Source organism: Bombyx mandarina, chromosome 07, assembly GCF_030267445.1.
Source record: "Bombyx mandarina strain Sakado chromosome 07, ASM3026744v2".
In the NCBI taxonomy this organism is placed as follows: domain Eukaryota; kingdom Metazoa; phylum Arthropoda; class Insecta; order Lepidoptera; family Bombycidae; genus Bombyx; species Bombyx mandarina.
The window spans coordinates 3,113,330-3,136,443 of NC_143214.1; the positions used below are offsets into that span (position 1 = coordinate 3,113,330).

The 23,114-nt window shown below is 38.0% G+C and overlaps 1 protein-coding gene across 1 annotated transcript; it reads left to right on the top strand.

Annotated features, from left to right (window-relative positions):
• Positions 1–759: 759 nt before the first annotated feature.
• Positions 760–5,104, top strand: LOC149502605 (uncharacterized). Its single transcript, XM_089728576.1, has 4 exons — positions 760–954; positions 1,413–1,490; positions 4,338–4,485; positions 4,904–5,104. Exons 1-4 carry the CDS (start codon positions 760–762, stop codon positions 5,074–5,076), a joined length of 594 nt encoding a protein of 197 aa, XP_089584702.1. The 3' UTR covers positions 5,077–5,104.
• The last annotated feature ends 18,010 nt before the right edge of the window (positions 5,105–23,114 follow it).

Consider the following 23,114-nt stretch of genomic DNA (forward strand, 5'->3'; position numbering starts at 1 on the left):
TAATATAATGTACTGAAATAAAATCATTTGTATGTTTTCTGTTTTTTTGATAATATATGCATATTGAGAGATATGCATTCCGAATCAATGGCAAAGTCAATATTATTTAAAAACCGTCCATTAAGCAAATTATAATCCATTTAATTACATTTGTAAAATTAGTAGCGACTATATTACAAACAGTAAAAATATAAAACAAAAGATAGCATCTATCGATTGAGCATGTATTTTAATAACGTCCATTGCGACGATTGATCTTTCCACTTCTTGACTGTTTCGCATTCGTGAAACACCAAAATGTATCTGAGATCCAAAAAGTCACGCTCCAAGCTATTCAGTTTTGAACGAATGATAAAGATATTACTCATGATTTGCGGACACTATGTCCAAACGGATTCTTCAAATGTTGTCTCTTCAATCCATCGTATATTTAGTATTGTTATAACTATTTGTCTGTGTCCATATTTTCAGTTTAACCCTTTCTTTTTTCATGTTATCGAATCTGTTTTATATTCAATATTGTCACAGTTCACTCAATACGGATTCTTTTTTAGATTTTGTAGCACCATTAAAACCTTCGATCTCCTCAGTGGCTTTAAGCAAATACCATTGTACACTAAACGAGTTTGTTTTTTCTTACTCATCACCTTGCTTGTGAGGCTCATTATAGTTTTGATACACTTTTCAGCACACCAAACCAAGTTGAAAACATTTTGCGCTTTTATAATATTACTCTCAGCTAACACGGGACACATTTTAATGACGATCATGTTTTCAATATTGAATACCCGCATGACATTAATACAAAAATTATTTGCCAACAATCCGATACCCGTAAACATAGTTGGAAAAAATCAAAACGCTTCGCACATCAAACGAGTTAGAAAAGGCTTAATTTGTTACAACAATCTGCTTGATACTTTGAAGGTTGCGGAGAAAGAAATACAATTTACGGTAAGAGATTGAACAGCTATTTTTTTGACGTGATAATCTCTTATAAATCGAAGAACACCGGCTGCACGCGCGAAAAAGTGTCACGTTCCGCCTGCATCTGGGCGTGCAAGCGAGAGCATGGAACAAGCGATAGAGAGGCACTATCGGCCCAAGGGTTAATTCATCGAAAAAATTGTAATTTTCAATTAACTCCTTCTTTGTATTATACAAAATAATAATCAATCAGTGTAAATAATTCAATTCAATTCATAAAATTATTCAGTTTCTCATCAATTTTTCTTTATGACGTTTTCACGTAAACCTATGGTCCGTAAACCGACTTTTCGGACAACCAATTTTTTTTCTCAGTCAACTAGAAACTAAAATTCCTGTTAACTACCTGATAAATTACTGAATGATGCACTGATTGAATAATTATTCGGAAATGTAAAATATTAATGAATTTTATTTTGTTTTAGTTAACCGTCACTTACCTATGTCACGTTCCGAAAATAATCTGCTACGTTTATTTTGTCATCACCGTGATTTATAAATCGGTAAAATATTTAATTAATTGAAGGCAAGTTGCTTTAGAGCTGCTACCGAAACCGAAAATTGATAGGCGATTTCTAACTAAGAAGATAATTAATTATATTTCTAAATAAGTGAACGCTTTTCCATTGCACGCAGTGTACAGAATTAACGCTTAATGACGACACTCGTGGATCTCAAGGGAGCGTGAGCGTGCCGTGCCAATTGCCTGCATATTCCATTGCGCGCTCACGAGAGGCGAACTTTCTAAACAGACATTTATGCTCAATTATGTAAATATTTTTATTTCGTTTAGACCTGTTTGTTTTCGTTTCGGTTTCGGAAGCTGTCTCTCTACGTCTTGTATTTAAGTACATTCTAACTAGTCAGGTCATAAGTATTGTCACACAGTAAAAACTTTTCTTTTAGAATGCTGGCCACAAAAAAGTTTATTGAATTCGAATTTCGAATTGTTCATGAAACCTCTGGGTCTGCGGAGGGACTTCGGTTCCCTCTGTATTTTGTACCGTATGTTCCATGGGGAGTGCTCTGAGGAATTGTTCGAGATGATACCGGCATCTCGTTTTTACCATCGCAACTCCCGCCACCGGAGTAGAGTTCATCCATACTACCTGGAGCCACTGCGGTCATCCACAATGCGTTTCCAGAGGTCTTTTTTGCCACGTACCATCCGGCTATGGAATGAGCTCCCCTCCATGGTGTTTCCCGAGCGCTATGACATGTCCTTCTTCAAACGAGGCTTGTGGAGAGTATTAAGCGGTAGGCAGCGGCTTGGCTCTGCCCCTGGCATTGCTGAAGTCCATGGGCGACGGTAACCACTCACCATCAGGTGGGCCGTATGCTCGTCTGCCTACAAGGGCAATAAAAAAAAAATGTATACTTTTAGAATTTTACTCATTTTTAAATATGGAGTGGACGCTTAAAGAAGACCGTGTTGCAGTTATTGCGTTGTATCGTTGCGGTTACGCGCCAATTCAAATTTTTAACATACTGAAAAATTTGAATATAACCAAAAGATTCGTTTATCATACCATCAAACGATACAATGAAGACTCTAGTGTAGATGACAGGTCAAGAAGTGGTCGCCCTCGGTCTGTTAGGACTCCAGCAGTGATAAAAGCTGTGAAGGCGCGAATTCAAAGAAATCCCAAACGTAAGCAGAAACTGTTGGCCCTTCAGATGGGGTTAAGCAGAATCACGGTGAAAAGGGTGTTAAATGAAGACTTAGGGCTTCGGGCATATCGAAGAAAAACAGGACATCGTTTGAATGCTCGTCTAATGGACGTGAGACTGAAGAGATGCCGCGCTTTGTTGAAGCGGTACGCGAGAAAAAAATATCTGGAAATTCTTTTTTCGGATGAAAAAATTTTTACCGTAGAAGAGAGCTACAACAAAGAAAATGATAAGGTGTACGCACACAGTAGTGAATAAGCGAGCAACCGTATTCCGCGTGTCCAACGAGGTCATTTTCCATCCTTGTTCATGGTATGGTTGGGAGTTTCTTATTGGGGCTTAATAGAGGTACATTTTTGTGAGAAAGGTGTAAAAACGAATGCAGTTGTGTATCCAAATACAGTCCTGACGAACCTTGTGGAACCTGTTTCTCATACCATGTTCAATAACAGGCACTGGGTATTCCAACAAGATTCGGCGCCAGCTCATAGAGCGAAGAGCACACAAGATTGGCTGGCGGCGCGTGAAATCGACTTCATCCGGCACGAAGACTGGCCCTCCTCCAGTCCAGATTTGAATCCGTTAGATTACAAGATATGGCAACACTTGGAGGAAAAGACGTGCTCAAAGCCTCATCTCAATTTGAAGTCACTCAAGACATCCTTGATTAAGGCAGCCGCCGATATTGACATTGACCTCGTTCGTGCTGCGATAGACGACTGGCCGCGCAGATTGAAGGCCTGTATTCAAAATCACGGAGGTCATTTTGAATAAACTTTAGTGTCATAAGAATCTATGTTTTGTTAAGTTCATTTTGGTATATGAATGGTTACATAATGAATAAACTTGTTTCAATTATTTTACATTAAACATGTGACAGAATTTATGACCTGACTAGGTAGATATTTCGATGAATAGAATTTGTCGATTCTATTAGTTCTGCGGGATAGCTATTATTCTAAGACAACTGAAACGGACTAATTACCTAATGTTTCAAAGTTCGCTGGTGATGATAAGTCGTATAGTAAGTCCACACGAGTAGGCATTATCAAATGTTTCTATGTCTGTCGCGAAGCAGACATATGTTCCGGTTTACAGGATGGGGCAGGTTTTATTATTAATGGCACTGTGGGCAGATCATCACACGGCCATGATTGTGGGTGCTCGCCGTCGCTCACAGACGCCAGTAATGCCAGTCAAGCAACTGCTCATCACAGCCGTGTTTGAAGCTAAGTGACGGCAATCACGTTGTAATGTTTGTATTGATTTTTTTGTGCTTCAGATGACAGAAGATCATTTAGCTCACCTGGCGATGAATGGTCGTAGTTTTTCTATGACAGTTAACAAAAAATAATTATTCCAAAGTAGTGAATACATATTCAATATAAATATGTATGTTTACATTCAAAACTACTTTCACGATTTGATCTCGGCTTTTTTTATTGTCATTATATAATTCCTAGCGTTTCGAAAATTTTACAGCTTTCGTGATCCACGGACGACGTGTCATGTCTAATGTCTCATTATAAGTACTATCTATAAGACTAGCGAAACTCGGGAAAAATACGAAAATAATTCAAGATATTTTTGTATTTTATCAAAATATATTTCATTAATATATCGTCTTTTGTTCAGAAATTGTTGATTGATTGAGTATATCTAAACCTATTGTTTTATAGAAAATGTCCGACTATAATCTGATACCAATGCTCGATATGATCCTGGCTTGCATGGCCGTCACGGCGCCGGCGGTCTTCGCAGAACTGACCAAGAACACGGTGGATAAAATCAAGAAGATCCTTGGTTCGCAACTACTTAGATGTTCAGGTAAGTTTAGGGTTTTGTTTAGAACGACTACCGGTTTTGTAAGGCGGGTTTTACGCGGCTCACTTTTATCAAGGCGCAGTCTCCTAGGATCAATTGGAAGAGGACGGGGACTGCTGTACGCGTGCTCTCCCTCTTATTCTCTGGAGGCGCCGGAGTCCAACATAACCTGGCCTATTACACCGGTAACCGGGTATCCGTAATTTATGATTCCCCGGCGTCAAAAAAAATCATTAATTTTTCACTTCAAGAATAAACGTACGGAATTTACACAAACATTGATATGTTAATTATTTTAGACAAACGATTGTTGAATCTGCTTTTGCTTTCTCTAATACCATACTATACCAGTTTCATTTCACACCAATCGTCAGATTCTTTTTCATAATATTAACAATAACCTTAAAACCATTCTTTCCAGACGAATCGCTTCGCTACGAATTGGAGATTACTCTCGAATATATAATTCAACGTCCATTCTCGTTTAGCATCTGGCGAGCTGTCTCTCTAGACGCGTCTCTTCCTGTCGCCATGACAAGCTTGTGCATCACATATGTAATCGTTATTCTACAGCTCACTCAGTTAAGACCCTAATAGACTCTAGCACCATTAGTTCGCGAAACGAGCTATTTATTTAGTTCTAGATTTGCTATGCACCAACCGCTGAATTTATGGATACGATAAGGAATTTAAGAATAAGTTCCAATAAGACGATTAGTCATTTAAAGATATTTATTGATAATTCCAAATAATCTGTTATTAGGTTTATATAACTAGTCAGGTCATAAGTATTGTCACACAGTAAAAACTTTTCTTTTAGAATGTTGGCCACAAAAAAGTTTATTGAATTCGAATTTCGAATTGTTCATGAAAATAAAAATGTATACTTTTAGAATTTTACTCATTTTTAAATATGGAGTGGACGCTTAAAGAAGACCGTGTTGCAGTTATTGCGTTGCATCGTTGCGGTTACGCGCCAATTCAAATTTTTAACATACTGAAAAATTTGAATATAACCAAAATATTCGTTTATCGTACGATCAAACGATACAATGAAGACTCTAGTGTAGATGACAGGTCAAGAAGTGGTCGCCCTCGGTCTGTTAGGACTCCAGCAGTGATAAAAGCTGTGAAGGCGCAAATTCAAAGAAATCCCAAACGTAAACAGAAACTGTTGACCCTTCAGATGGGGTTAAGCAGAACCACGGTGAAAAGGGTGTTAAATGAAGACTTAGGGCTTCGGGCATATCGAAGAAAAACAGGACATCGTTTGAATGCTCGTCTCATGGACCTGAGACTGAAGAGATGCCGCGCTTTGTTGAAGCGGTACGCGGGAAAAAAATATCGGGAAATTATTTTTTCGGATGAAAAAATTTTTACCGTAGAAGAGAGCTACAACAAACAAAATGATAAGGTGTACGCACACAGTAGTGAAGAAGCGAGCAACCGTATTCCGCGTGTCCAACGAGGTCATTTTCCATCCTCGCTCATGGTATGGTTGGGAGTTTCTTATTGGGGCTTAACAGAGGTACATTTTTGTGAGAAAGGTGTAAAAACGAATGCAGTTGTGTATCAAAATACAGTCCTGACGAACCTTGTGGTACCTGTTTCTCATACCATGTTCAATAACAGGCACTGGGTATTCCAACAAGATTCGGCGCCAGCTCATAGAGCGAAGAGCACACAAGACTGGCTGGCGGCGCGTGATAACGACTTCATCCGGCACGAAGACTGGCCCTCCTCCAGTCCAGATTTGAATCCGTGCGATTACAAGATATGGCAACACTTGGCGGAAAAGACGTCCTCAAAGCCTCATCCCAATTTGGAGTCACTCAAGACATCCTTGATTAAGACAGCCGCCGATATTGACATGGACCTCGTTCATGCTGCGATAGACGAGTGGCCGCGCAGATTGAAGGCCTGTATTCAAAATCACGGAGGTCATTTTGAATAAACTTTAGTGTCATAAGAATCTATGTTTTGTTAAGTTCATTTTGGTATATGAATGGTTACATAATGAATAAACTTGTTTCAATTATTTTACATTAAACATGTGACAGAATTTATGACCTGACTAGGTATATCAATGGTATTGTTTGTTTTGGGAATCTATTTCGTTTGGTCCACTCAAACACTACAATTAGTGGGACTAAATTATTAAATGATAAATTATTATTTACTAAATACAATAAAAGCTGCTTATTCGCGGATCTAATCGATATATTTGTTAACGCGCTGTTTCATATTCACGGTTTCTGTATTCGAGGCATATTTACGGAACATATACCCCGCGAATAAAGTTGTTTTACTGCAACACTGTTATAATTACATTGTAAAATTTAGAAACAGAAACTAATCATTATATTTATTATTTGTATGTTGAACGGGTAAATGACCCGAATTTCTTTCTAGGGACTTGCAAGTAAGCAAACCAGAAAAAAATTAAAATCTATGTACACGTGTTTATTGGACTTCAAAAAATTAATTTTCTAAAGTATCTTTCATTGTATTCTCTGTCGCTTTATAACATCTTGTGGCGTTTATGAACGCACATTTTTATGATGCGTAAGCCGGAACGCACTAGATGTGGGAAAAAGAATATAGTCTGTGACACGGGACCTTTTTACCGCCGAAAATTTAAAACGTAAAAATAATTTATAATGTATTTATTAACTAATGTAATATAATTACTTAGAATTGTTTATGCCGCTACAACAATAAAATTTATATTGTTTCAACTGTGGTGTTAATTACATAAAACACGACTTTACGGCGAAATAAAGAAGGGACTCTATATGAACTCCCTTAATCTAAATGTATCTTCACAATCTTCCTGTACGCCGCAAATAAACTGATAGTGTTTATAACTGTTCTGGTGGTTTGATTTTATAACACTTCACAAGTAGCTCCGGACGGATCGGGATATTGTCTGTCACTGAGCAACATTAAAGTAACCTAATAGAGGTTTGCAATTAGCCCTTGCATTAGACGCATTCAGCTCTAACACTAAGAGCAGGCTTAGGGACCCCGGTAGCCGTACTCATCGAACTTTTTTTTTTATTGCTTACATGGGTGGACGAGCTCACAGCCCACCTGGTGTTAAGTGATTACTGGAGCCCATAGACATCTACAACGTAAACGCGCCACCCACCTTGAGATACAAGTTCTAAGGTATCAGTATAGTTACAACGGCTGCCCCACCCTTCAAACCGAAACGCATTACTGCTTCACGGCAGAAATAGGCAGGGCGGTGGTACATATCCGCGCGGACTCACAATTGGTCCTACCACCAGTAATTACGCAAATTATAATTTTGCGGGTTTGATTTTTATTACACGATGTTATTCCTTCACCGTGGAAGTCAATCGTGAACATTTGTTGAGTACGTATTTCATTAGAAAACTCGGAAAAGAGTTCCACTTGCAACCTAACCTAAGCATCAGCCCGCTGAGTTTCTTGCTGGATCTTCTCAGCGGGTCGCGATTCCGATCCGGTAGTAGATTCATTCGCGAAGCAGCTACTCTAGAGTTGTTAGGTCTCCTTTGGACGTGCTTGAGTAGCTGTTAGCAAATCCCACTTCTCCTGGCTGAGCCTTTACTCGCCCACCTGTCGTAGTGAAACTGGAATGGCTTCATGGCCACCAGTAATCTTTCAATCATAAAAAAAATCACAATTATCTAATAATTATTGTTTTCATCATTTCCAAATAATTTTACTGAAGTTTACTGTAAATGAACAGCAATAAAACTAGTCTTAAGATATTTTCATTTTTATTTAATACTTTATGGTACACAGAAAAATAATATATGTAAAAGAAAGAGAAGTATATACAAAATCAAGATTAACTAAGACATAAATTTTCTCCCACAAAACCCAAACACTTAAGGCATAATGAGGTAAGGGCTTAAAATGTAAAACAGACTAGAAAATAAAAACAGTTATAAAAATTAAGATCTAAAATTTTCTATAAAATTAAAAATATAAAAATAATTGTGAAATATTTTTAATTATCCTCAAATTCATTACACATAATATACCTCTGGTAAGCACTCGATTTTTGTGCCTCAAAAAATGATAACATATGTTTTTTTTTTTTTTATTGCTTAGATGTGTGGACGAGCTCACAGCCCACCTTGTGTTAAGTGGTTACTGGAGCCCATAGACATCTACAACGTAAATGCGCCACCCACCTTGAGATATAAGTTCTGAGGTCTCAGTATAGTTACAACGGCTGCCCCACCCTTCAAGATGATAGTGCTTTCTCTAAGTTCCATTTTACATTAGAAATTCGTCGGACGGCATGTCTGAATAATAAATTTTGGCCGTTTCGGTTGGGCGTACCTGCCTTGTTCCACCCACGGGCTCATGCTGATATCCGTATTGTCAATAGCATTAAATACTGTCTCCATAAACATATAAACCAAAATAATAAACAGAATAATTATCAAGCCATCCAGTAAGAACCAGTAGGCCTCGATCCAAGACGTTATGAAATAAAAAACGTACATATTTCGTTCCTTGAATATTTCACAAGGTTTTTCGAGAACAGCGTACGGTATTGTCAGACAAGCTAAAGATGTTAATATTGTTAGTAACAGTGACACATTCGTCACCATTTCCGTATTGTAATTCAGTTCGGTTCTCTTGTATTTCTTTTTCTTTTTGCTTAACAATAACTGCCGGAGCCGTTCTTCTTCTGAAGGCTTGTTAAAGCCCAAATAATCGATTAGTCTGAAAATTAACGAAATGCTCATGAATCGTTTGATAGAATGACATTCGATTAAAAAACACTAGTATAAAATGAAAATTACACTAATATTGGGAATTTTAATGGTTAAACAAGTAGTTTAGTCATGCAATCTAATGACGAATTTAAACTTTGCTGTATGCAATAGAAATATTATTGACCACAACAGAGTTGTCAGTATCGATTAAAGAAATGAATAAATAATTACAAAATAATTTTTGACGCTCTCTGTTCGAGATTGAACATCGAAATCTCGAATGTTCTGGAGTACTGAAGTTTAATTGAAAAACATATTGCTTTACAACAGAAATGGAAAAAACAGTATTTATTACCTAGCCGTACAGTTTCCCAAAATTACAAATAATCACAAAAATTTATATCAATCAAAAGTCTCAAATACATACCTTTGAATATACAGACGGTAACAAATCATTTTTTAACGTAGTGAAACCACAGCTTAAAGAAAGTCTATCTAAAAATCACTTTTGAAGACTAAGAGTAATTCCAATTGCAACTATATTATTATATTTATTATAATCGACTGACTTTGGTCGTCACAGAAACGCAATTAAATTAAATCTAATGTTCGTTTCGATTTTAACTAATTGATATCATTAAGAACCATTTCATTGCCCAAATATTACCGGAAACAATTGGTGCGCTATTATTAGTGGCTGATAATTGCCACTGACTGATGTATCTCAAATATCCTGAGTACCTCGGTCGGAATCAAGTTCTTTGTTGAGGAGATTTAGCATTTGGAATCTGTGTGTACTTATCCTTGCCATCGTATAACTAAAATTCAAAACACAAATTCAAAAAAATGTCGTCGTCGATCGAGCAGTAAATTTTTGCAAAGCCTTGGATTGCCATAGCCATGACTTGATTGCCAAACACCATTGGAAGATGCGATTACAATTTCAAGCTGTTGTATAATGGGTGTCGCGCTGTTTAAGTGAGCAGATATTGCAGCAGAAAGACACATGATTGTGTAAACTACTTCTGTGACATATGACAGCCATTAATTAAAAGGAAAGTTATCAATTTTGCGGGTTTTAAAATGTTATTCGTTCGTCGTGGAAGTTACTTGTGAATACGTGTAATGATACGTAATGTAATGTTAGGTTGCTATGAAAAAAACAGGAATTTACCCAATAAGTTTCCCTATATATGTGCCTATATAAGTGTCACATACAAAGCAATAGACAAAAACACAGCAAAACTGGGTCGCCAAACTAGGCTCAGATCAAGTCATTAATTCTCCATAAAGTCAGATGAGATCAAATTGGGAACTTTCCCCTTTTGCTTTTACGTAATTTTTTTACCATATTGAATCATTCAAGCAAAATCTACGGTAAAATGCCCCAATTGAGAACCTCCCTCATTATTTCCTATTTCGACTAAAAACTGATGATCATTATTACTCAAGGCCAGTTTCAATAGTCGATAATGAATGTATTGGGTAATAAACTAAATAAATTTGACAGCCTGACATATTGATATTAATTTCTTATCAAATCAACTAATGGGTTTTTCACTTGGAACAACAGCATTGTCAACGTTCTTTTTTGAGAAACCTGTTGTTTTTACTATAATTCAAATAACAATGATCATAGTTAAACCTGCCAAATATAAATTGAGTGACCCGTTTAGGCCGAAAGATACATCGAAATTATCAGAGTCTATAATTATGTATTTCAAATTTTTTCACATATTTTTAGGTATCGATCTTGGTGGATTTCGTTACCAGAATCGACAAGTCAAATACGCTGTGAGATTAATATCACTGATTCAGCCATTAGCCATTTATGGTTTGTGTATATACGCTTTATTAAAAATTATTGCGAACACTGAATTCTTATGGTACACTATATCCTTCACCGAATATGTAGCTATGTCTGTCGCCATTACGCTATTCAGTAACGAAATGACGTACTGCAATTTTATGATTAATTTAAAGTTCATCGATACAAAATTGAAAATTGGCGATGAATCGTTCAGAATTGGAGTGAGGCTTATATCCAGTACTATTCTCATCGGAGTTACTAGATGTTTCACGACGGCGACTTATTGTCTCCTTGGCTTCTGTGCAAAACCGACTGCAGCACAAATTTTATTCCAAATACCATGGCTCACGATAGACTTAATGCTTTTACAATACATGTTTATATTCTATGCGTGTTACTGTCGCTTAGTGAAAATTCTGCGAATTTTGAAAAAGCGGAACACAGATATAGAGGAGATGCGTAGGATTTATAAAACTCTAGTTGACGTGTTGGATAGAGCAAGAGCGCCATTTGATTTAGCGGTAAGTGAACCATTCGTTTTTTTTAAGAATTTTCTAATTTAAGCTCGGAAAGCATTACATTATTCTGAAAGTTATATAAATAATATAAATAAATGTTGTCTTTATCTACGAAATTGCCATTTATCAAAAAATATTGAAAGGCAATTATTAAAATATTTTTTATTTATATCAGTCAAAATTGTATCCATGGTATCGATTCACCTCTGCTAGCTCAGTGGTAATTCCAATTCTAATGTCCTCCTTGAAGAAAGACGGGAGCCAATAAGCTCTTGAAAGGATTTTTTTTCTACCTCTCCAGTATGTTTTTGAGGCAAACGTTGGAAGCTGCAACTAACTCAGCGATAGATTGAGTATCGTCAGCTTCTACTATCACCTTTAATTCATCGTTATCGACTTTAGTTGTCGGGCAAGCACGGGGTTCATTTTTTTTAAACCAAAATTTCCATCTCGGAGGCTTCAAACCAATAACTATGGTATATGGGATATGTGGGTCAGGACAGTCCGCAAATGTTGGGAGCGGGCCGCGGGCCCAAGGGGTGGAATTTTAGATCCTACCCACTAAACGACTCCCCTGCACTCTTTCACCAACGTCCGATCTCCGCCCGGGGTCAGAACCCGGTCATTTGGGGGCTCCCAGGGTCAACTCTACAACCAGACTAACGTAGTATATCTGTGTCAACGTCTGAATGAATACTGTAACAGCGATACGTTCTTTAGTGTCGTTGTTAAAGGATTTTTTAAATTGAAAAGGATCGTTTCGTCATTGTAAATTCTTTTTGAGATGTTTTTAATTTACTTTTTACAAAACGACTATATTATAACGGCCGTCTGGTGTAGTGGTAAGTGACATGGTCACTACACAAGGGGGTCGCGGGTTCGAATCTCGCCAAGGGAAGATATTTGTATGATAAATATAAATGTCTTTTCCAGGGTTATGGATGTCTATTAAATATATGTATGTGTATAATAAAAATCTTACATTTATATCCGCTATCTGGTACCTGTAACACAAGTTCTTTACGAACTTATCACGGGACCAGTTAACGTGGCGTGATTGTTAGTAAATATTTATTTATTATTTATTATTATTATTATTTAAGGATTCTAGCTATAAACAGTTTATGTTTTCTTAATATTTTTCTAATATTAAATGTTGTAATGGTAATATGTTTTCAGTATCTATTAGGATTACTCTTTAGTATACCAGATGTGCTTTATTCGATCTATGAGTCAATAATCAAGGTTGGAGAGATAAACACCGAAGTAAGTTTTAAGGCAAATATTTGTGATTAAATGTCCAACATACACTAGATCATAACTGATACCTAAATGGTAATTTACAGCAAGCATTATCAATGAGTATAATATACATTACGAACATACAATCACTGGCGCTGATGTTTGCACCGGTTTTAACGGCTGGACTCCTCCCATCGTTGACGATGAAAATGAGGATAATTTTACATGACAAACTATTGGAAGAACAAGGTAATCAAAATCCTTTATCAACTCTCTAGCCTCGGCACATCTGTTATATACTATATTGCTACACGAGCTCCTAGACAATACAACGTGAATGTCACTCGAGGTGGTAGTTTCAAATATACTTAGTAGATCTAACGGTCTTATCATACCTTGTCAGAGTTTTGTTTTATTGCTTAGATGCGTGGACGAGCTCACAGCCCACCTGGTGGAGCCCATAGCCATCAACAACGTAGATGCGCCACCCACGTAGAGGTATAAGTTCTAAGGTATCAGTATGGTTACAGCGGCTGTCCCACCCTTCAAACTGAAACGCATTACTGCTTCACGGCAGAAATAGGCTGGGTAGTGGTACCCATCCGTGCGGACTCACAAGAAGTCTACTACCAGTAAAAAAGTAAAACAGAGAAAATTCTGCAGCCAAGTTTTTCCGTTGGAATTACTAATATTTATGAGCGAAAGTAACCAATGACCATTTTGTGAGCATACCACAAAGTAAAAAATCCCCACAAACTTTTGCATTGAAAAATTGTCTAATGTAATTGTTTTATTTCAGATAAAAAAACGTATCGCCACATCGTGCTTTTCATCAAATATATCGAAACTTGCCCCTTGAAGTTAAAGGCGTGTCAGATAATACCTTTAGATTTCAGTTTCCCGATAATTATCCTTAATATAGTCGTGACATATTTGATTGTGGCCATACAGCTCACGCATTTTTTGTAGTACCTAACATTTGCTATTACTCATTATCTTAGAGTTTGACATCTATTTAATAATCTATCAAGGTCTATTCGTTATCACGAAATATTCCTGTAACCAGTGGATTCTTCGATTTAACTATCAGGATATTTGAGGCGATTTAAACAAAATTTAGAAAATTCACTAGAGATAGTTTACAATAAATAAATGAATTTAAAAAAATACCTCCCGTACGGCGGATGCCAAATATTATTTTTCAAACCAGGAACCACCAGAACCAGGCGTATCCCATGTACAGAAATAACAGTCATTAACCAATAGAAATGTGTCGTATTTTATTAAAACAATTATTTAAATACGCGCACAGATTAAAGCAGTTACAATTCATTGTGAAAAAACAAAAAGCACTAATCATAGAGTGTAAAAATATGACACTTTTGAGACAAACTAATATAAAACTTGCGTGCGCACAGTATAAGCAACTCTTATAAACAAATGGGCTGTTAATGCGTCCACACAATTAAATTTTGAATATACAATTTTAAGATTTTTAAGCTGAAGGAAAATAAGTCTTATTTTGATTGTAGATTTTATAGTTTTAATGCAAATGTGATTTGTGGATACTTTCACGTTCATTGCACGTTAAATGCACACAAGAAATAAATTTAATTCTTTGAATAAATATTCATTTTAGAATTTTTTGTTAAAAATTTTATGAGCGCATGTCCACCTAACATCAACTCTCCAAATATTAGTAAGGTATTTAATATAAGCAACTATATATATTTATTATATAGTATATTACTTCTGAAGATGAACGGGGAAACTGAGGAAATTGAGAAGGTGAATTATATCGTGTTTTCTAAACGCAAAGTGTGACAATTTCGATTTATTATAGCACTAAATAGCTTAGTAGATAAAACATAATTAATACACTCATAGCTTCCCTTTAATTGTAACGTTCATTTATCAAATTAAAGCTAATGAATTGCCTCAAATTAACACGGAATTCAGTTAACATTTGAATCCATTATTAAGAACACCGTGCTTGTTACATAACTTCTCAATTTGTGTAATCATGAATATAATTCCGAAAAGAAAGTATTTATTCGCCAATAACGTTACGGATGTAACTTTACCGAGGACATTATCAGTACTACTTAAATTAATACACATATTTTTAAGCTATTGCATAGCTTTTATCGCGGCTTTGAGCGCGGCGACCGAATCAAGAAATTCCGTAACGAAAATAAAACCTAAAACCCGCCACTCCGACTACCATGTAGCGCGCGTTCAACACATTCACACGTTGCGCTTGTGTAGTGTTTGTGAATAAGCAAGCGCGCGGCGTGACGTCGCACTGCATGCGCATCATAAAAAGTCTGCCCATCTCTCTCTCGCGCCGTCTAGCTTATGAGTGTGAAGGGGACAGTTAATGTCTTGCTTTTGTTAATGTTTATAAATATAGCGTGGTCTTACTTTATTATTATTTTAATATTAAATCATTATTGTCTAATTATAATTGCATAAGTTGATAGAAATGCTTACCGCGGCAGTCCCCGAGTGCCACACGTGTTTTTTCATTAGATTTAGGTGTCTACGAAGAGACATTCAAAATGAACTGTATCGTTAAATTCTTAATGATTGCCGGCAGTTTGACTATCAGCGTCGTGTGTTTCTCTTTTATGATATCCAACTCGAGTGAACACGCATTTGTCGGTTGGTACGCATTTTTCATCAGTAGATATATCTTTGTTGTTTTAATTTTCACCCGTTCGAGGGGAATACCTTTTGTCGAATTCTATAAAACGCTGCTAAGGTTCGACGCTAACTATAGAATCGACAGTAATGAATACAATTTTAATTTTAAAATTGTTCTTGCCAATCTTGTTTATGTCACCAACAGAGTTATTTTGATTTTGACCTCTTGTGAGTCCACACGGGTGGGTACCACCACCCCGCCTATTTCTGCCGTGAAGCTGTAATGCGTTTCGGTTTAAAGGGTGGGGTAGCTGTTGTAACTATATTGAGACCTTAGAACTTATATCTCAAGGTGGGTGGCGCATTTACGTCGTAGATGTCTATGGGCTCCAGTAACCACTTAACACCAGGTGGGCTGTGAGCTCGTCCACTCATCTAAGCAATAAAAAAAAAAAACCTTGTTTATTGTAACTTTAACCCCCGAAATGGTATAAGACCTCGGTATGCTGAAACTATGTTTGTACTCCCGTGGCTAACCTTAGGCGTGGTACTTGCTATTAATATGTTTTTATTCTATGCTACTTATTGTCGCATTCCCTTCAAGATTCCCTTCATTATTAGAAAAAATTAAACACGTTGTGCCTCTTCGAAATTCGTATGAATTGATCGCTGATTCGCTTGAAAAAACTCCTTTAATATTGTGATAAGTAAGTTCAATATTTTAGAAGACTTTTTTACCGAGAACTAACACATACTTTAACAGAAACTTTATTTGGAACCATTTAGCTTGTATGAATGTCACTACTTATTACTTTCTGCTTAGTGCTTGTTTTATCGTTGTCAAAAAAATATCCACTATATTCAAAATGAAAATTTTGGTCAACGGGTAGCTTACATATATGTATGTACTTACTTTTTTAACAAAAACGATAACTTAATTGTTTTGCTAATTGCAGTTCATAATTTCATTGATCTTCAATATACCAGAAACAATGCTGTCAATCTACTACAGATCAGCAGATTAAATGGATGGACGAGCTCACAGCCCACCTGATCAAGTGGTTACTGGAGCCCATAGACATCTACAACGTAAGTGCGCCACCCACCTTGAGATATAAGTTCTAAGGTATCAAGTATAGTTACAACGGCTGCCCCACCCTTCAAACCGAAACACATAACTGCTTCACGGCAAAAAATAGCCAGGGTGGTGGTATCTACCCATGCGGACTCACAAGAGGTCCTACCACCAGTTATATTAAATAATTATATTTTCCTTTCAGATAAAGTCCTAGTTCGAGAAATAGAAATATTCATGAAGTATATAGAATCAAGACCTGCCTTCGTGCCTGCAACTTAGTTCCTCTCGATTTCAGCCTCACTATAATTGTTCTCAACATATGCGTAACATACCTGATTGTAATCATACAATTCACGTATCTGTACTAGTTAGTGGTCTCGCTAATATCGAAGCATCAGTGTGCCGAATCTCACTGACGGGACACGCGCCGATCGTTATCGCGTCCGTTTATCTTCCACCGGATAAGATCGTTCTAAGCAGTGATATCGAGGTGCTGCTCGGCATGGGGAGCTCTGTCATTCTGGCGGGCGACCTAAATTGTAAACACATCAGGTGGAACTCACACACTACAACCCCGAATGGCAGGCGGCTTGACGCGTTAGTCGATGATCTCGCCTTCGATATCGTCGCTCCGCTAACCCCGACTCACTACCCGCTAAATATCGCGCATCGCCCGGATATACTCGACATAGCGTTATTAAAAAACGTAACTCTGCGCTTACACTCGATCGGAGTAGTTTCAGAGTTAGATTCAGACCACCGTCCCGTCGTTATGAAGCTCGGTCGCGCTCCCGATTCCGTTCCCGTCACGAGGACTGTGGTGGATTGGCACACGCTGGGCATCAGCCTGGCTGAATCTGATCCACCATCGCTCCCGTTTAGCCCAGACTCTACCCCGTCTCCTCAGGATACCGCTGAAGCCATAGACATCTTAACGTCACACATCACCTCGACATTAGATAGGTCATCGAAACAAGTTGTAGCGGAGGACTTCCTTCACCGCTTCAAATTGTCCGACGATATTAGGGAACTCCTTAGAGCTAAGAACGCCTCGATACGCGCCTACGACAGGTATCCTACCGCGGAAAATCGAATTCGAATGCGTGCCCTACAACGCGACGTAAAGTCTCGCATCGCCGAAGTCCGAGATGCCAGATGGTCTGATTTCTTAGAAAGACTCGCGCCCTCTCAAAGGTCTTACTACCGCTTAGCTCGTACTCTCAAATCGGATACGGTAGTAACTATGCCCCCCCTCGTAGGCCCCTCAGGCCGACTCGCGGCGTTCGATGATGATGAAAAAGCAGAGCTGCTGGACGATACATTGCAAACCCAGTGCACGCCCAGCACTCAATCCGTGGACCCTGTTCATGTAGAATTAGTAGACAGTGAGGTAGAACGCAGAGTCTCCTTGCCACCCTCGGACGCGTTACCACCCGTCACCCCGATGGAAGTTAAAGACTTGATCAAAGACCTACGTCCTCGCAAGGCTCCCGGTTCCGACGGTATATCCAACCGCGTTATTAAACTTCTACCCGTCCAACTCATCGTGATGTTGGCATCTATTTTCAATGCCGCTATGGCGAACTGTATCTTTCCCGCGGTGTGGAAAGAAGCGGACGTTATCGGCATACATAAACCCGGTAAACCAAAAAATCATCCGACGAGCTACCGCCCGATTAGCCTCCTCATGTCTTTAGGCAAACTGTATGAGCGTCTGCTCTACAAACGCCTCAGAGACTTCGTCTCATCCAAGGGCATTCTCATCGATGAACAATTCGGATTCCGTACAAATCACTCATGCGTTCAACAGGTGCACCGCCTCACGGAGCACATTCTTGTGGGGCTTAATCGGCCAAAACCGTTATACACGGGAGCTTTCTTCTTCGACGTCGCAAAAGCGTTCGACAAAGTCTGGCACAACGGTTTGATTTTCAAACTATTCAACATGGGCGTGCCGGATAGTCTCGTGCTCATCATACGGGACTTCTTGTCGAACCGCTCTTTTCGATATCGAGTCGAGGGAACCCGCTCCTCCCCACGACCTCTCACAGCTGGAGTCCCGCAAGGCTCTGTCCTCTCACCCCTCTTATTTAGCTTATTCGTTAACGATATTCCCCGGTCGCCGCCGACCCATTTAGCTTTATTCGCCGACGACACGACTGTTTACTATTCCAGTAGAAACAAGTCCCTAATCGCGAAGAAGCTTCAGAGCGCAGCCCTAGCCCTAGGACAGTGGTTCCGAAAATGGCGCATAGACATCAACCCAGCGAAAAGTACTGCGGTGCTATTTCAGAGGGGAAGCTCCACACGGATTTCCTCCCGTATTAGGAGGAGGAATCTCACACCCCCGATTACTCTCTTTAGTCAATCCATACCCTGGGCCAGGAAGGTCAAGTACCTGGGCGTTACCCTGGATGCATCGATGACATTCCGCCCGCATATAAAATCAGTCCGTGACCGTGCCGCGTTTATTCTCGGTAGACTCTACCCCATGATCTGTAAGCGGAGTAAAATGTCCCTTCGGAACAAGGTGACACTTTACAAAACTTGCATAAGGCCCGTCATGACTTACGCGAGTGTGGTGTTCGCTCACGCGGCCCGCACACACATAGACACCCTTCAATCTCTACAATCCCGCTTTTGCAGGTTAGCCGTCGGAGCTCCGTGGTTCGTGAGGAACGTTGACCTACACGACGACCTGGGCCTCGAATCTATCCAGAAATACATGAAGTCAGCGTCGGAACGGTACTTCGATAACGCTATGCGTCATGATAATCGCCTTATCGTAGCCGCCGCTGACTACTCCCCGAATCCTGATCATGCAGGAGCCAGTCACCGTCGACGCCCTAGACACGTCCTTACGGATCCCTCAGATCCAATAACGTTTGCACTAGACGCCTTCAGCTCTAGGAGCAGGCTTAGGGACCTCGATAACCGTACTCGTCGAACTCGACAAAGAGTTCGCCGTGCAACCTAACCCATGAATCAGCTCGCTGAGTTTCTCGCCGGATCTTCTCAGCGGGTCGCGATTCCGATCCGGTAGTAGATTCATTCGCGAAGCAGCTACTCTTGAGTTGTTAGGTCTCCTTCGGAGGCGCTCGGGTAGCTGTTAGCAAATCCCACCCCTCCTGGCTGAGCCTTTGCTCGCCCACCTGTCCTGGTGAAACTGGAAAGGCCTCCGGGCCACCAGTAATCCTTCAATCATAAAAAAAAAAAAAAAAAAAACTAGTTAGTGGTATTAATTAAATCACCACTAAAATGATATTAAATTTTCAAAGCCTACTACTTTTTTAACGGTGGGGTATCTGTTTACGGATACCCGGTCGAGGGGAGTAACAGACCGGGTTATGTCGGAATACAGCGCCATCAAAAAATAAGAGGGAGAAGAGGTCCTCATCCTAAACCAATTCTTCCCAGAAGACTACGCGCGAGGCACCCGCCCCACAGAACCGACTACCCACTAAAACCCCATCGAGTTCCACCACACCAGCTAGACGCTACCTACGGTATCGCATAATACGCGCCAAAAGTCTGCCTTCGTCGGTACCCGTCCTGATAATAGGACGGGATTTCATCTCCGGGAAGATCCCGCAGGACATCGTCTTAAGAGAAACACCGTTAGCAGCACGCAGGAGCCACCTTGTACACCCTGTATCCTATCTGTATGTTTTATTACAAACTTCCACGCTTCTTTATCTATATCTATACTAATATTATAAAGCTGAAGAGTTTGTTTGTTTGAACGCGATAATCTCAGGAGCTACTGATACGATTTGAAAAATTCTTTGAGTGTTAGATAGCCCATTTATTGAGGAAGGCTATAGGCTATATAACATCACGCTAAGACTAATACAAGCGGAGCACCAATAAAGAATGTTTCAAAATTGGGTTTTGTTTTTTCCTTTTGATAGCTTCCGCTGTGTGCGCTGCAGAAACGGTTAAAGTTTGGCTAAAATGTATGACAGATGTTCCCCTTTAAAAGATCTAAAAAAAGTCCATGACAGCATGTCTATATGTTAAGGTTGACTCACTATAACGTTTTTATGCTAACCAAATTTGTTCTAAAATAAAGTGAACGTGGACGAAGTCGCAGGTAAAAGCTAGTAAAAAATATAAGAAATTATTTTCTTGACTTCAATTAAGCAATTGTTTACTCTACTCAACTAGCGGAGTTATCGAGTGCTATAATCTATAATTTCATTGAGTAATTAATTATAAATTATCAGCTATGTGTATCGGCGCCTTCAATAATCCAAACATTATCTTCTAACTGATTAAATTTCTAGTGTTATTCTTTGACTTCTACTTATTTTAATAATAGATTTTGAGTACCGTTGTACAGTATTTAAGATCAACATAAAATGTTTTTTGTCAGAGAATTAGGTTTTAATCACAAACAAAGTTCGAGTTAATACTGTATAAGTTCAAAATTCCATCGTTAGTCAGTTAATTGACATTAACGCATACAATATACACAATAAACACGAAATCTTCATTTATTTACCTGTGTATGCGAGTATATCTAAAAAGATTATCAAGTGACATTAACTTAAAATGTATTACATTGCATAGTATATCATAAATTACATATTACATGGCAAGACGTAAGAAGCAGGAATTGCTCGAAAACATTTTATTTTAGTATCGCTACTAAATTGTCTCTATATGTTTTTTTTTTTTAATATCGATTCTCATCTAATATCAAAAAAGTCCATAATAATAAGAGCGAAAAAAGCAAAACTCGCTCGGTTTGTTTAGCAGTATGTTTCTTCTCAGGTCAGTCAGTCACACTGTTTTGTAAGCGTAAATATTGACTTTGACAGTCAATTGTTTTTATTTACTTCAGATTTTGCGTCCATATTACATTCACTAACAGTAACTACAAGTTCGGAATAAAATAAAAATAAGAATAATAATAAAACAAAAAATATAAAAGAATATCATGACTACCTTTTTTATTATTATACTACTAACAGCTAGCAACCTCAAGGAGCTTATTAGCCTTATCGAACGTCTAGGCGAGCTCACGGGGCACAGCTTGGAAGGTTGCTCGTTTTATTTCCTCATAAAAAATATTAAAATTTAAAATAGGTTTATTCAGAAACTTAATAAACTTATACATAACATGTTTTCAATGAAGAAAATATATTAACCCAAACAATCAAGTAATTAATTTCTTAGTAAATTAATCCTTTTACAACTAGTGAAATTCATTAAATTACAATATTAATGATACAGGAAGTATTACTACAGGTTTGCTAGACGACTTTACTATTTAGATCTATCTACTCAAGATATTGGTATTGGCTACTGATACAATGACCAAAATAGAAAAAGATTTCACCTACCTCGTTGCGAAAGTTCAGGGAGGCTTGTGTCAATAAGATTAAAAAAGTAAATTTGAAGTTTTTTTTTTATTAAAGTTCCATTATTATTCTATTTATATCAATGCTTTGTAGAACTTTCCGACAATTTTAGCGTTCCTCTGTTTACCCGTTAAATAAACGGCAGCAAAAGATAATTTAACTATTATAATTGTAATTTTGTGTGTTACCGGAATCAGATACTCTTTTCGTTTAACTATAGTTGGTTGGACCAATTATACAAGATCCTCTGATCTCACACCGTCAACCCAATTAGTCATTAAACCAATTTTAAATAGACCTAAGTAGGTCACTTAAAAATCATTAGTCAAACGTAATAGTCTTATCATTTCTCTTATGTTATTACGTCCATTCGTCTAATTAAGTTAATGGACCACCTCAAATTAATCCTCTTCAATTTAGTGAACATTTAATTTCACTATCAACAGCACACCGGGTTTGTTACGCGACTACTCATTTGCTGTAATCATGAACTTACACAAGAATATAATTCCTATAAGAAATAATTTATTCGCTAACAAGGTTACGACCATAGCTTTACCGAAAACATTATCAGTGCTATTTAAATTAATACACTTTTTTTTTTTATTAGATCTAGGTGTCTACGAATATAAGACATTTAAAATTAAATGTATCGTGAAATTCTTAACGATTGCCGGCAGTTTGACTATCAGCGTCGTGTGTTTCTCTTTCATGGTATCCATCTTGAGTGAACACACATTTGTCGGTTGGTACGGATTTTTCATCAGTACATATATCTTTGTCGTTTTATTTTTCAACCTATCGAACAGAATGACTTTTGTCGAATTCTACAAAACGCTGTTAAGGTTCGACGCTAACTATGGAATCGACAGCAACGAATACAAGTTTAATTTTAAAATTATTTTTGTTACTATTCTTTTTATTGCCAACAGAATGGTCTTGTCCTTTGTCTATTGTAGCTATTATCCTCAGAACTGTATAAGACCTCGGTATGCTCAGATTATTTTTATGCTACCGTGGCTTACCCTAGACGTTTTGCTTACTACAAACATGTTTTTATTTTATACTACTTATTGTCGAATAGCAAAATTTCCTATGTTAATAAAGAATTCTATGAACATCGTGGTCCTTCGAAATTCATATAAATTAATTGTGGATTCGCTAGAGAAAACCCAGAAGTCTTTTGATATCGTGGTAAGTTGTTTCAAATATATCTTTCACCGAAAACTACAATCACACTTCATTTTT

What these genes read in the sequence shown, in the direction of transcription:
- LOC149502605 (XM_089728576.1), top strand. Translation starts at nt 760, where the DNA reads ATGACGATCATGTTTTCAATATTGAATACCCGCATGACATTAATACAA. An exon ending in TCACCGTGATTTATAAATCG is followed by an intron (nt 1,491 to 4,337) that starts GTAAAATATTTA and finishes ATTGTTTTATAG; the next exon opens with AAAATGTCCGACTATAATCT. An exon ending in GCAACTACTTAGATGTTCAG is followed by an intron (nt 4,486 to 4,903) that starts GTAAGTTTAGGG and finishes CATTCTTTCCAG; the next exon opens with ACGAATCGCTTCGCTACGAA.